Raw genomic sequence first — 14,590 nt, forward strand, 5'->3', positions numbered from 1 at the left:
TTCTTTACTTCCATAATGGATCAGTGGATATTATTGTGTTTGTTTTAGTAAAGCCAACATCAGTGAAGCAAGAACAAAACAGTTCTGAGAGTGATATCCAACTTAAATATGACTATTAATATCATTATTATTATTATTATTATTTATCACTGTTATTATCATTAAGCAGCAGTGGTGGTGTCCTTGCTTTTGTTTTTCATCCAGTACCGAAAAAGTATTTGAAGAAATATTCTGAGAGAAAAGCAGCTTAATGATCGCACAACTCTGCATTTTGTGTGTTTTTTTCCTAATCTAATCTTATCTGATTTAATTGTGTTTATCTATCAATTTATTTAGCAATGTCAATGACACAATGGACACATAAGGACCTCAAAGCAGTTTTACACGAGATCGCTCGTGAAATATTAAAAAAGGAAGAGACTCATTCATAGTACCACGAAAGGGAATAAAGGTTGGACTGGTGCATGGCGCATGTTCAGTATTTGTGACTGAACAGCTCGAAAACAGTTGCGCAAAGCAAAGATTGTACAGCGTGACGACATCAGCAAATATCAGACAATGGAAATGCTCACTGCTGTAAAACTAATGTTTGTTGTAATTAGGCGCAATTCTAATTTTTGTTCTTCTAAATCATCGATAAGATTACAGATACATGAAAAAAAGTCTAAATAAAGAACAAAAACAACTGATTCAATATGGGGTTATTTTTCGAAGTGATCCAGCGCGTGATTATCGATTTGTTTGTTAGAAAACAGTTGGTTGAGTGCAGCGCCATTTCTCATCCAGCTCTGCGTTGTTTTGTGCTATGTACAGGTTAGAAATAAAACATATTAGAAGAAAAATCAAACAATATTAAGGTGAACTTCGGTTGCGTTACTTTCACCTACTTTCTCTCTGCCGCTTTATTCGGCATAAAGTGTGCAACAAATTACTTCACGACCATTGTATTATTTTAAGAAATACAAGTTTATTAAGAAATTCACAAACCTAGAAAAGAGGGCAAAGTGCTAATTAAAATGAAACATGACATAGCTAATCACATTTACAAAATAGAAATAAAATAATTAGAAAGAGGAACAAAAACCTGGCACTGGCTGGTGTCACACGAGACTTATCTTACATACACAAGTAATCCAAACGTTTGAAAAGCCCTGAATTGTATTTTTTTATGGCGATCTGATGGATTTCTACCCAGAACTTTTGCAGGCCGTTCCCAACCAAGATTTATCGTGCAGGTCTTGCTCTGCACATGTTACTCAAAGCCAGAGGGAGCTGTGAGTTAATTACATTTTATAGCACTGACTTAATGAGAGCATCTTGTGTCCTCTTTTCGATCGGCAACACTTTGGATGAACCGTGCGTAATGGTGAGAGAATTCCTTACGCATGCCAAATACAACTGAAGCAAAGTCCGCAATTCCCTTGATAATGAAAACGTTTTCATTTCGGCAAAATATGTACAAGAGCAGAGTGATGGCCATCAGTCCAAGTGTAATACAGGCGCACGAAATGGCTCCCAGAGGTTGTGCTACCTGGTGTGTGCTGATGACTTCTCTATCTCCTGTTTCCATTTTGTAAAACTGCTTCCTCACCAACAAGCGCGTATCTCCCCATCGGCTTTCATGGATGTCAGCTGGACCCAAGCAGCTCGTCAGAATAGTCTCTTCAAAAATACTGCAGGCTCTGTTTTTGAAATCACAGGAATCGACTCACGCAGTCTTCATTTATAAACAAAGCGTTTTAGTAAACTTTAAATATCAATCCTCGTGTGTAATGCGGAGTGTTTGGTCTCGTGTTCCCAGTAAGAGCAGTGCATCATAGAGAGCTCCGCGGGCTGGCGGGAGCAAGCGAACTGAAGGCCCGATCCGTTGCTGGAGGAGACCGGAGGCGGCGCCGCAGTGGCCGGGCTCAGCTGCTGCGCATGGTGGGGATGCGCGGGGTGGTGATGGTGACTCATGCCGTTGTAAGAGTTTACCATGCTGGGCAGCGCCATGCTCTGTACCCGGGAGTAGGGGTTATAAGATGTGGGTGCTGTCAGCCCCTTCACGTTCACTGGACTCACGTTGCCGCTGGCCATCTGACAGGACGTGTAGGACATCGGAGTGGGCGGCTGGCCTAACGACCAGGAGTTGTTCATGAAGCTGGACTGCAGGTACTTGGGCGGGGACAGGTAGCCGTAGCCGTCCCCTCCGAACAAAGCCTTCCCCGGCTGGAAGTGCGTTGGTGGAGGTCTGAAAGGCCGCTTCATCCTGCGGCGTCTCCTGTAGTTCCCCTTCTCAAACATGTCCTCACAGGCTGGGTCGAGTGTCCAGTAATTCCCTTTCCTCTCTCCACCGCCCTCCCGCGGAACCTTGATGAAACACTCATTGAGGCTCAGGTTGTGCCGGATGCTGTTCTGCCAACCTTTTTTATTTTTCTCATAGAAAGGAAATTTGCTGATGATATATTGGTATATACCAGACAGGGTGAGGCGCTTCTCCGAGCTCTCCCGAATGGCCATGGCGATGAGAGCAACGTAGGAATACGGTGGTTTCTGGGACGGATCCGGCTTCTCCGTCACTTTGTCCTGGACTGGCTCTTCTTTTGGTCGCTCTTTCTCCTTGCTCGTGTTGGTGTCGTGGATCATTAGGGCCATTGGGTCATCCTCTGGACTTTGGTAGGTGGCCATCATCGCGCACACCAAGAGCAAAACAAGCCCAGTCCAAACGCTGAGAATCAAAAGCTTTTTAGCGCGCTTATATAACGAAAATCGCTGCAGAAAAAATCAGGATGCGCCTCGAACTGAAAGCGCAAATCTTACTTTTGCAGCTCAGTAGGTGTCACACAGCAGACCTCCTCCTTTCAGCTGGAATGTTTCTAAAGCTGGTTTCTGAAGGCGCAACCCGAGTTGTGGTTTGCGAGTCAGTAAACCCAGCCCTTTTCTTTTTTTTTTTTTTTAAGGCCACTGACAGGCCAGTCTTGCTCCAATGCGCTCTGTGGAGCGACGTAGCGCTTTGTGATTTGTGCCTATTTTAGTTCCCGCCTCTGGTGGTCTTCTGCATGTGAAACTTCTATTTATCAGTGAAAATGTGGACATTTAAAATAGTTGTTCCTTCCAAATAAATAATAATAGTAATTTAAAAAAAACATCCATTGCTGGAGAACTATGGGTGCATATTTGAAGCAGATTGCAGGAAATCGTTGAAACGCGTAATATCACACTCATAAGATAAACTGCTATAAAGGCTGTTGGCACATTTAGCTTTTCTGTTTGGGTTAGAAAGCAAGCAAGCTTAGCAAAAAAAAATTAAATTTAATGGGAGATAGAAAACGGCTTGTGTTGTTTTCATGCACAACACAACACGCAATGACACGTTTAAGGCTAAACAAAACTCCGCATGAATTCTGATTTTCAGTAATTTATGGGATGTGAAATATACTTTTCTCTGATCACTTTGTATTTCACCCCACCAAATTCGTCCAAACGCGAAGTCGCAAAATAGATAAATATCTGCCACCGTTGCCAAATGCAGACTACCGTTCTCATCAAACTTATGGACATTTGTGAGCCTTCGCGTGTCAAAGGTTTTTAAGAAAATCCGGACAGCCATAGCTGCTTAATTAGCTCACACTGGAGAGGGAAGTGCGTGAAGAGGTGTACATTTCTCCGGCCACCCATGAGGGTCCCCTCGGCTTTCTCCGGGAGTGTATTTCCGTGCTCTGGGAGCCTGTGCAGGTGGAACAGCATTGGCATGTGTGTCATCACCCTGCACCCAGTCTGCAGCCGGGCCGCAGCAGCTGAACCGCGGTGAGAGCCAACCATCTCTCAACGTGCAATTACCGCAGACTCCCAGCTTGAAGCGTTTGCGGCGCGATGTTGTTTCTTGTTCCGATGTCTTTCTCACATGTTTAAGACGGAGAGTATTTCCCGATCATCTCAACACCGTCATTATGCCTCTGCTTTGTAAGCATTTGGGGCTCGGTTAAAGCATGACATCATTCAATACGTTGGGCTAATTGATCCGTCTATCAACCAACACGAGACCGAGAACCAAGCAGCAATCTGCAGCACAACAAGATCATATTTATACAAGAAAAAAAGCGTGTATATATATATATATATATATATATATATGTATTTATATATTTAGCAGACATAAAATCTCTTTCGTGAATAACTGCATCAATCCTTCTTTTGAGCTGTGAGATCACACATAGGAATTCTTTTTAAATCCTCGTTTAACCGCTGATAATTGCGGTTATTAATTGGAGGCAGTTGAATCTGCGTTACGGGAATGATACACAGGTCAGCAGAAGGGGTTTGAGAGTGAAAATAAAAAAGGAGGCCGCAAAATGTCCTCAGTTCCAGCCCGCTCCGTGTTTAGCTTGACTCGTGAATTCGGAGGTTGTTTCGTCTTCTTTGAACTCTTCCTCAGAGAGTGTGTGGCATTCTCCTCTTCCGAAAAACTCGACAAAAAATCTTGAGGGAAGACCACTCAAAGTAAAAAATACTTGATATTTCTATTTTGGCAACTGCAACGGACGAATAAGATCGAAAATATGCATATTTAAAAAAAAAAAAGAATAATAATAATTTTCCTGTGAGAAAAGCTCAGGAGCTAAAACAGGATTGAAATATGTGTAAATTTGTCCTGGACTAAAAACAGTTGGGGAGCCTAACCGTAAAGGAAGCGTGATAGAAATAGTTATTTTCCTCTTAATTATGCTACTTTTCATCACCAACCCCCCCTGAAAGACCCCCTGGTGGTGCCCAGTCACGGTCCACGGCCTACTTCGCTGCTAAATGCAAAAGTTTAATTTTATTTGAGCACAGATAGAACTCTGCGCTGTTGTGCAGTGTGCAGCCTGTGTGATGTGGCCTATCTTACAACAGCTTGAATAGGCTTCTCGTGTTGCATGTTATGCTAAAGTTCCAGAAACGTTGTCCTCACTAACTTTACGAATTAGCTTAATTTTGTATCAGCTCAAACACCAACTTCAGGTTTTCAAAACGTGGCTAGCGTCGTCATGCTAACAGAGTTGCTGCTTGACAAATGAAGTTGTCTCCCCAGGCCTCACGGACGGTCACGCGGTGCTTTTGTGCTCCATTCATCCCCATCCGCCATTAGCCCTACCTGTAACCTTCCCGGGGGCCGTGAGACGCAGCACGCACGCGCGTCATGTCACAACAGAGCTGTAAACTAGCATGTCGACAATCTGTAAACAAAACAAGGAGCCTGAAACTTGAACTGGTTGTGTAGGCCTCCGAGTCGCTGTGGAATGTTCATTTGAGTGTGGCCTGTTTTCTAAGGACGGCAAAGAACAAATAGGTTTTTATTTGACCTAAAATAAGTAAGGAAACCTATTAAAAGAACGAGTCAGTGACCGCGCCTGCTGCCCTCCGGTTGGGATACAGACGTGTGTACAGTTTACTCGACACAGTACGTCACAAGTTCGGCAATTTCTTATCTATTTCCCGCTGTCAAGTCTACTTTGACATCTTAAAGACACGTTTGGAAAAAAACAAGCTGACAAAAAACAACAACAACAACAACAAAAAAACAACCCAAACCACAAGTAGGTTAAATATAGAGATAAATGAAAAAGAAAAAAAGGTGCAGTGAGCCAAAAGACAAGAGCACACTTTCACCTTTTCAATTGTGACTACTTATCGTTTTCTATCTGCTGACTGACAGCAGTCACACGCGTAAACAGTCAGGCGCGTGACCTGTAAAGTAGATTTTCTAGCCTCTGACGGAATCTTCCGATTCGAACAAGACTGTGACAGGCAGTCCAGCGACCGAGAAGGCTATCACAGGCTCACAAGAGTCCCTGTTTTCCTCTTAGATAAATATACATCCTCCAAAAGTCCTCTCAAGTTATCGCTTGATCCCCTTTATATGACGCGCCAATAAAAAAGAAGATCCACCTCTCCGCTTTCCACACCTGAACACAGACATAGGCTCGTATCTAAAATGTTAAATCATTGACTAGCTTTATGTTAGACTAGGGCTGTGTTTAATGCGGTCATATATAAATGTAGCCTGTTTGACTTTATATGGAGGAAGTGGCTTTAAAGTCCTGTCCGGCGATGATTTCACAGCGAAAATGGTGACATGCAGGAGAAGTTCGAAACGCAGGTGTTCCTAATAGACCTTAGATTATTGAAAAGAGTCTTTTTTTTCTTTTAATCGTCGGTGACACCTGTGTTTTCCAAATACTTATTTTAAAACTGCCCGCTTAAAAGAGTCCAGGCTACATGTTGGTGGCACTGGGCCTGTTTCGAAAAGTTGCTTTTACTGAGCTCACGGACGATGTATTTTTTGAAAGTCCAACAGTGACAACCAGTTAGACCTCAACAGCGGTCCGTTTGAACACTTTGGCACGCACAGCCTCTTGCACGTGCAGTGTGCGTGCGGTGGGCCTGCTGACAGTGTGGTAAGAAACCATCAGTGGAACTGGTAATAATGTAATTTGAAAGAGTGGAATTCCTGCGCTCTTGCACTTCCTGCCCCCCTCATGTCCGCAGCGAGCTTGTTTATGGTTACGCGTGCGGGTGGAATGCGGCTAACGGAACCGCTGGGTCAGGTCAGGACGGCAGAACACCCACCCGGACAAGAGACCGAGGCAGGCAGCAGGTGCGAACGACCAAGATAAATTAATAAAACAGCTCATATTATTTATGTTTTTAATTATGTTGTTGTGTTAAATGTTGCTGTAAAGGGCTACTTTTTCTTTCTTTGTCCTAGAAAAGTCTGTGCACGGACACAAACAAATGTGATAATACTATTATTGTCACTATAAAAGTAGTAGTACTGTATTTAAACAATTATCATCATATGATAAATAATAATATGTAAATATATATAATTTAATTAATAATACATCCCATAAAGCTAAAAACTTAAAAAAAGAAGTCTAATCTCTTTATTTGGAAAAAATAACATTTGCAGAAGCTAAATCATTAATAAAAAACACAAATCCTGTTTTGATTAAAGGGCTGCACATGCACTTCAGTGTTTGAATTGCTAACCTGGGCGCTCTTAAAGCCTTCATATATTAATGTTAGAGCAGAAGACAGAAGACAATGAGTAATCGTGACAATCTTCTTGCAATCTTCCGTTCAGTGTTACACAAATAATGAATATTGGCCATGTTCCATTGGTCCATCTGCCCTGGACAGGCTGCAGGCAGAGACATCTCTCACTGTTTGTCCCAGTTTGATCTTACTGGGTCGGTTCCTGGTTCATTTGCATCTGGCTCGCCTGCATGATTAAACATCAACAACACATTGCTGCTCCTCAATGGAATCCTTATGAGGCTCTGGAAAACGATGGGAGAGTGGGAGGAGGGTGAAGGGAGGAGGCGAGGAGGAAGGCGAAGGATGTATCCTCAGCCCTCATGCAGCGCCCCAAACATGGCTCTTGTTCCTCTCAGAAAGACAAGAGTGAGACTGAGCAAATAAACACTGACCACCAGATCTCGTTTACATCCTCACCCGCATGGATTAAGGTTTGGTAGGGGGTATAAAGGGGATGTGTGCTGTTCTGCATATGCACACGTGGTTTTATTTTTGGGTTTTAGTGTGCACATGAGCTCCTATATTAAGAACAAAAAACATATCGGGGTACAACTCAACTTCCTCACTTTGTGGAATCCATCCCACCACTACTCATCTCCTTCCATTGCCTTTATTAGCTCCCCGACAGTGTTTTTTCTTCTTCTTTGTCCCCAGTGTTTAGATGTCTTATCGGCTACAGGAAGCCTATAAGAGGCTCTTTGGCCTGACACAGAAGGTCCTCTGACATGGACATAATCCATCAAAAAAATTTGAATTATTCTTATTATTTTTAATATTTTTTCCACAGCAGTATGGATAGTGTTTCAATGGTTTTGTCTAATGTTTTCCTACTTAGGAAAATTTCAACAAGCAAATGAGAAATACAAGAAAATTCCTGAAATACTTTGATTTTCCATTGGTTTTAAACAGGCCCAATTTTTCAGCAGCCTTTAACAGTTCAATGCAGCCCAGCCACGTATGTGAGCATGTTGATAAATGGAGGAAATCAATAATGGACAGTCATCCCTGCATACGCAATAACCCCTCAACAATGAGAAACGAGCATGAACATAAATAAATGTGACGTATTTGGAACAGGGCCCATGCAGGGGAAAAGTTAGAGCAGGGACAGAGGTGAGGAGAAAGGTGAAAGAAGAGGACAGAGCCGACGAGAGCCTTAGAGCCTTGTTGTGTTCACGCTAACCTTCACTGAGAGGTGAAGTGCTGTAGCCTCCTGCCAACAAGGTTCCCTTTGAGCTTTTCTTGAAATGCTGCCAGGGTTGAAAACGAACACAGAAGCAGAAAAGTGCATGTAATGTACAGTGTGTGTGTGTTCGAGCTTGTGGAGAGCTTCCCAGTCAACATATATAGATCCCAGGATTTGTGCGTACGCTCAGTGCAGTAAAGTAACAAAGTAAAAGCAGGTGGAGAGTAACAGGGTAAAACACGGCGAGCTGGGCTGTCAAAGTGAAAATATAAGCTACAGTGTTGATTTGAATAATAAAACAGTAACAATCCGAACTCCCACCAAGCCAAAATTTCCTTTTTTTTCTTTTTTTTTTTACAGTATAAGCTTCTCAAAAACCTCCCAGGCCAAACCTTTTTAACCCCTGGAACAGCTGAACACAGTCAAACTCCCAGATCACAATCCTAAAGTAACCTCAGACCCATTTCCACATCTTTATCTTGACTGGGGATTAGATTTCAGCCCAAATCAAAACAAGTCACTTCGTTAGAGGTAATTACACAGGTAGCCTACCTCGCTGGGCAAACAAACATGGCTGCCAGCTGACACCCTGAAGACAGATCAAAGTCGGAGCCTGACAAGCAACAGGAGAACATTCAGACACCGGCTTGTTAACCACTCACATACTCTCATTTTCTCGTCCATGTGAACGAATAGCTGTAAGAACATGTTTATGCGAATCTTCCTCACCCTGTTCGTTTCCACAGAGAGGGGACTCTGCAGATGAAAGATGGTGAGGAGTCAGAGGTAAGCAGAATGAGCTGCGTGAGAGACCGGTGTGTGTTAATGGTGCAGAACAGCAAAGATATGCTGCATAGGCTGTGCTGGAGGTGGTACCCTGCTTTGGTGGTCTGTATGTATAAATAAATGTATTCATTTATTTTCTACTACAACTCCGTTTGAACTCTTCCTTCTGACCAAATAGAACTTTTTGCCTTGAATACTGCACAAAAAACAATCTTGTATTCTAAGGAACCAGTCTGCCCATTCTTCAGTAATAACGGTTGGCAAAAAAACCCTTTTCCTTCTGTTTCTCTTTCTGTTTTGCCTTTCAGCCCCCCTTTGAACCACATTGTTGCTGGGGCAACCAGGCAAGGTTATTCTTTCTTTCCTCAACATGCCAGCCTACCCGTGCACTAAAGAGCAGAGGCTATGTGGGTTGTAGTGAATAAGGTAAGAGATGTTATCTAATCTCTACATGGATAGAGACCAAAGAGAAGCTGGGCAGTCTCTGCTGAGCACCAGCTGTTCACTTTGGCCTTACTACCTGTTTTCCCTCTTCCTCTCATCACTGTTTTATATTGCTCTTGTGTGTCTTCTTTATCTCGCCATCTTTTCACTATTTATAAAATATAGATATAGCTGGGAGCCTGTGCAATGTTACTTTGCTAATGACAGTTTTACTGACTGATGTTGTGAGTGATGGCAACCATGCAGTGCAGTTTAATGTCCACATGTGCACATACTGGTCAAACACAGAACAGGGAACATAAGTTGTAGGATCTGGACTGACGTGAAACATACAATCTAAACGATATTTGAGGACCACATATTTCAGTATATTAGAAAAACGTGTGGTTTTCACTTTATGATTCAGTGAAGCAGCAGCAAGTTGGGGAAGAAAAAGACAGACACTTTATTTTGTGTATGGACATCTTCGAAGCCAACGCTGCTGACTTCATACGGATCCAATAAATAGAATTTAATGATGAGTTCTTGAAACCACACACAACTAAAAGCACACTGCGCTCAGCCAGCAGAGTGTCACTCTCTGCAGGATCTGCTTGCACGCAGCGTACCACATAAACCTTTCCAGTTCCAGCTCTCCTGCCTCTGCTCTGACCACAATAACAAACAGGAAAACCGCGCAATGGGACACACACGCACAACGATACTGCGGCTGAGGTAACCTTGATGATGGTTAAAGTGTGGGCTATACTGCAGCAGAAGATCGGATATGAGTTGAAGGTTTCCAAATGGAGAACAGCAGGATCCCATTGGACCAATAAAAGTCACCCAATTACAGCTGTAAAATACATACAGAATATTGATTCATGGTGTTTTAACTTTTTATGGACGATAGTGCAGATGAAAAACATCTAATGAAGCAAAATGTTTTTACTGTATCAATGCTCGTGTTATAAGATATTTCTGCTTATGGGCTGAGAGCTAAGGGCCTTCTCTTTGCTGCAAGAGTTGAACATATATTTATATTTCCATTTTTGGAGAATTAAGGTGAAACATTTCAATAAAAATATCAATTTAAGGAAAGTTATTACTTAGAAAAAAGATGACTAATTTATTTAAAGAACTAACTGTTATTAACACAGTTTCTTTGAAAAACGTCAAGAACAGAAAATGAAGAATCTGCAATTTTATGAATAAAATTTTGCCAACAACTATTTTAAAATGTGTCTCTCTTAGTTACTGATATACAGTGCAGCTGTGCCACTTTAAGTCTAGTCTTTAAGTGAGTATAGTATTCAGTGTTCAGTATCAGACATGACTGTTTTGAACTTGCATTTATTTCCTGAAATAAAATAAATCATTTGAATAGAAACTACCACTAAAGAGTTACTCAAACTGGGAAACTGGTGGTTGTCAGAATTTCCAACCATGCAAGGTGACATCCATCAGTTTGATTTCGAGTGACGGAGGAAAAAAGGAGGATCTGAAAAGGAGAACATGCCCCAAAGAGCAGAGCAGGGCCAGGGCAGAGTAAGGGGGATAAAAGGAGGGAGAGAGCGCTTCCTTTGGTGCGTTTTCCCCTGAGGGCAAAGAGGAGGAGAGGGTCTGCTCCCCTGACAGATCTGAAAATGTCCTGTTTTGCTTTTCCTCAGCTCTCCCTCTTCCTGCAGGAAGCAACATCACGCTGGGCACCAAAGACAAGTTTTGGTACTAATGTGTGTTGTCTGCATATTTGATGGAACAATAATGGATAGACGTACAGATGTGCAAAGGGTCAAGAGTAATTGACATGAGATGCTGAAGAAGAAGTAATTAAGCCGAAGACTTTAATATCATTACCACAGAAAAAGAAAAGTATTAAGACAATTTGCATGGGGACTGTGCAGCTACAACTCAAACACAGGACTATAGACGTAAAATGTTCTTTTTACAGCATGTTTTTAAATGTGATAAGCTGACATTACAGCTGACGTAATACCACATATTTCTCAGCTAAAGTTTCCTTTTATTTGCATGGTTTATAATACTTTCATCTAAAAATGCTGACATGCACTGTAACTTCCACATCCATCCGCCAGATATCACCGCTTTTGAAATATATGAAGTGGAAGACATTGAACTGACAGTTGAAGTGGAAACTCAACGAGAAGTTTAATGTTATTAAGGATCACAGGAGGCAGAGGGTTAACTCAGCCGCCACTGGACAAGGAGCTGGTCGTCAATCCATCGCAGGCTAATAAAGAAAAAGATAACCATGCACACTCTCACTCCCCTTTACGGTCAGTGATCATTAATATATGAGGGAAAAAAGCAGTGGAATAGTTGGTAAACGTGCAGCAACTAAGAGCTATTTCTCTGCTGTGAAATAATTCCTCCAAAAGAATTTCATGTTTGATATTTGAATTACGAGTTCATGTTCGAAAATAATGATGAAGTCTGGGATACAACAATTTGTACGTATGCATTACAGTACATGCACTGCACACTTTCATACAGTACAAATGTCACAGTCATTCATAAAAACTGGGGATGGAGAACACAACTACTCTCACACACACACACTGTGAGGCACACTGCATTCTCATGTCTTTCCACACTTTTGTAATTCCCTCTGACATCATCACAGACTCTACACACCCAGTGCAGACTCTGTGGCCGCGGGTCTCCCAGGATGCACTCAGGCTCTTTAAAGGCTCTCTCCAGGGCCACTCTTTCTCTTCCTCTTACTTTCTGTCTCCATAAGCCACATTTCTCTTCTCTTCTCTGCTCTCCTCTGACCATTTGTTCACACCGGCTGCCCCTGTACATGTGTTTTCCTCTCATTCTTAGTGAGAGACTTTATCTCTGGATCAGATAAGGCTTCGGTACTGGTCTTAAACCTTCAACAGATCTGTCCAAACACATGAGCTCATGTCAGAGCGCCGCTGCCGCCTGTTAGCTCCATGATCTAATATAGAGTCCATGTGTTTGTCCTTCTTGCTGCGTGGAAGTGTGGTGAGCTCTTTTTGACTCCGTCTCAATTTCCTTATCATTTTCTCCTCCAGTGATTTCCTTTTTGCTGTCCTGACACTTACTTCTGATAGTTGTGTGATTTCTTTGATTTCTGTCTTGCTTTTTTTTTTTTGTCCATGTGTCTCCACCAGCTATGGCTGTAACAGCTTGAGTTTGATCATGTTAACACTATCAGATGAGGCGATCTCAAACACAGGGCGTCGTCAAGACAACAAAGCTGAAGCCACACAGGCAGAGCTGGGCCCGGCCTGCATGATGATCTATTTGGTAACCTGTGTAAGGTTTCAGGTAAGGAACTGGGTGAGCAAAAGGTTGTGAAAGAGTATGCGTGCGTTTCAAGGGCTAGTACAAAGAGAACAATGGTTGGGTATGTGATTTTTGTGTCTGCACATGTATTTCATCACTCTGTGTGGCTGTTTGGTGACTGGCTTGTGTCTGTGTGTGTATATTACATCCCTGCAGGGAGGGGAGGGGTTGCATTAGGAGGGGGCTAAGGTTACCCCCCGATAGAGGCAGTGAGGGGTCATCCCGCGGCGGGACACTTTTCAGGGGCGACCCTGCCGCCCCTTGTGGCCCCCCGAGCAGACGGGACTTCTGAAGAGAGAAGAGGAAGGACCAGAGGAGAGTACCCCGGAGAACAGGACCCCCGGTCTGCCCCAGACCCCGGACCCCAGCCCCGTCAGGGCCCGACCTAGGTCCAATGTGTTCTCAATCAGGAGAAACACAAACAATACTTTTATTAAAGAAAGGAGACTGCTGACACACAGACACAGAAAGAGAAACACACGAGATGTATATTACTCCCTATTAAACACTAAAATGTTTGCTCTTTCGACAAAAAAGTTCTTGCGACTCAAAATAAATACTGGCAAATAGCTGTCACATTGCTACTATCACCATCACACACAGCGGCAAATCCTGCCTTCCTCTTCCTATTCCGGCCGCTCTCTCCTCCATTCTTTTTGGTCCCTATCCGGGAAAACAAACGGAGGGATTAAGGATTTGTGGAGGGGTAATGGGAGCCAGGTGAAGGAGTGTGACTGTGGGGGTCTCCTGCCAGATTAGGGGCAGGGGGGCAAGTCCCAATCCCTCACACTCCTTCCTAAAGGCAGCTAATGTTTCTTTTGAAGAAATAATCCCATTTGGCCATCAAATAGGACCTGGCAATTATGAGTCTTTGCGGGGCATGTATGGTATTACCAGGCTTACTACCAGTGACAGCAGATAGTGTGATGTGACATCAGAATGGAATTAAAAGTCACTTGAGAAATATGGATATGAGCAAACCCACTTGTAAATACCCACAAGAACCCCCGCCCCCCCTTGTTCTCCTGTGTTGTTTGTTCTCAAAGTCATATATTCAGGTAAAGTGCAGATTAATTATCCCCAAAGATTTGCAATAGTTCTATTCTGTGAAACTTTATTTAAAAAAAAAAAATATTGTGCGCATAGTCTTCCTCTGCTTACGTTTATTTTGTTTTGTGAAATTCAACATGCAGTTATTTTTGCGTTTCGCTGGATATTTCATCGCAGCTGTATGCGTCAAGAGATGGAAGTGAAGGTGGGGGAAGGGGGGCGGTGGACAAAGCATACACAGGCAAGTCGAGCTAACCAATCACAGCTTGTCTCTTTTTTAAAATGTTCTTTTCGAATACAAACTATGAATATTGAGAATCAAACAGCACTCGATGGCAGATGATGGAAATCAATAGGGCATGTTTGAAACTATTTCTAGGTGGTTTCACTGCAAGGTTTTTCATTTTTGTTTTCATAAATCATCCTGGAGCTCTTTTTTCAACCATCCTTACTGTTTTAAGGTATTTTCTACTGCTCTGAGTGGCTCCGTATTGTGTTGTTCAAGATTACATTTACCGTAACTTTTTAAATGTGCGGCTTTGTCACTTTAAAAATTGTATGTAATCTAGATATGAGACACAGGTCAGCTCACGCATGTGGCCTATAAACGTTGCCCCCTTGTGGATCTCTGAAGGGACCAAGCAGCTTCGCAGACATCTCTGCTTACTGCCTGTCTGACGGACTGACTGATCCATCTCAGATAACAGTCTGTTTTGTTTGTTTTATTGATATGTTAGTCCAAACAGCCCT

General features: G+C 42.7%; 1 protein-coding gene across 1 annotated transcript; it reads right to left on the reverse strand.

The window, feature by feature from the left end:
• Positions 1–1,156: 1,156 nt before the first annotated feature.
• Positions 1,157–2,905, reverse strand: foxl2a (forkhead box L2a). Its single transcript, XM_072392986.1, has one exon. The coding sequence runs from the start codon at positions 2,668–2,670 to the stop codon at positions 1,750–1,752; it is 921 nt and encodes a 306-aa protein (XP_072249087.1). The 5' UTR covers positions 2,671–2,905; the 3' UTR covers positions 1,157–1,749.
• Positions 2,906–14,590: the final 11,685 nt, after the last annotated feature.

The sequence above is a fragment of the Leuresthes tenuis genome, unplaced genomic scaffold (assembly GCF_036924035.1).
Source record: "Leuresthes tenuis unplaced genomic scaffold, fLeuTen1.0.hap1 SCAF_9, whole genome shotgun sequence".
Classification (NCBI taxonomy): Eukaryota; Metazoa; Chordata; class Actinopteri; order Atheriniformes; family Atherinopsidae; genus Leuresthes; species Leuresthes tenuis.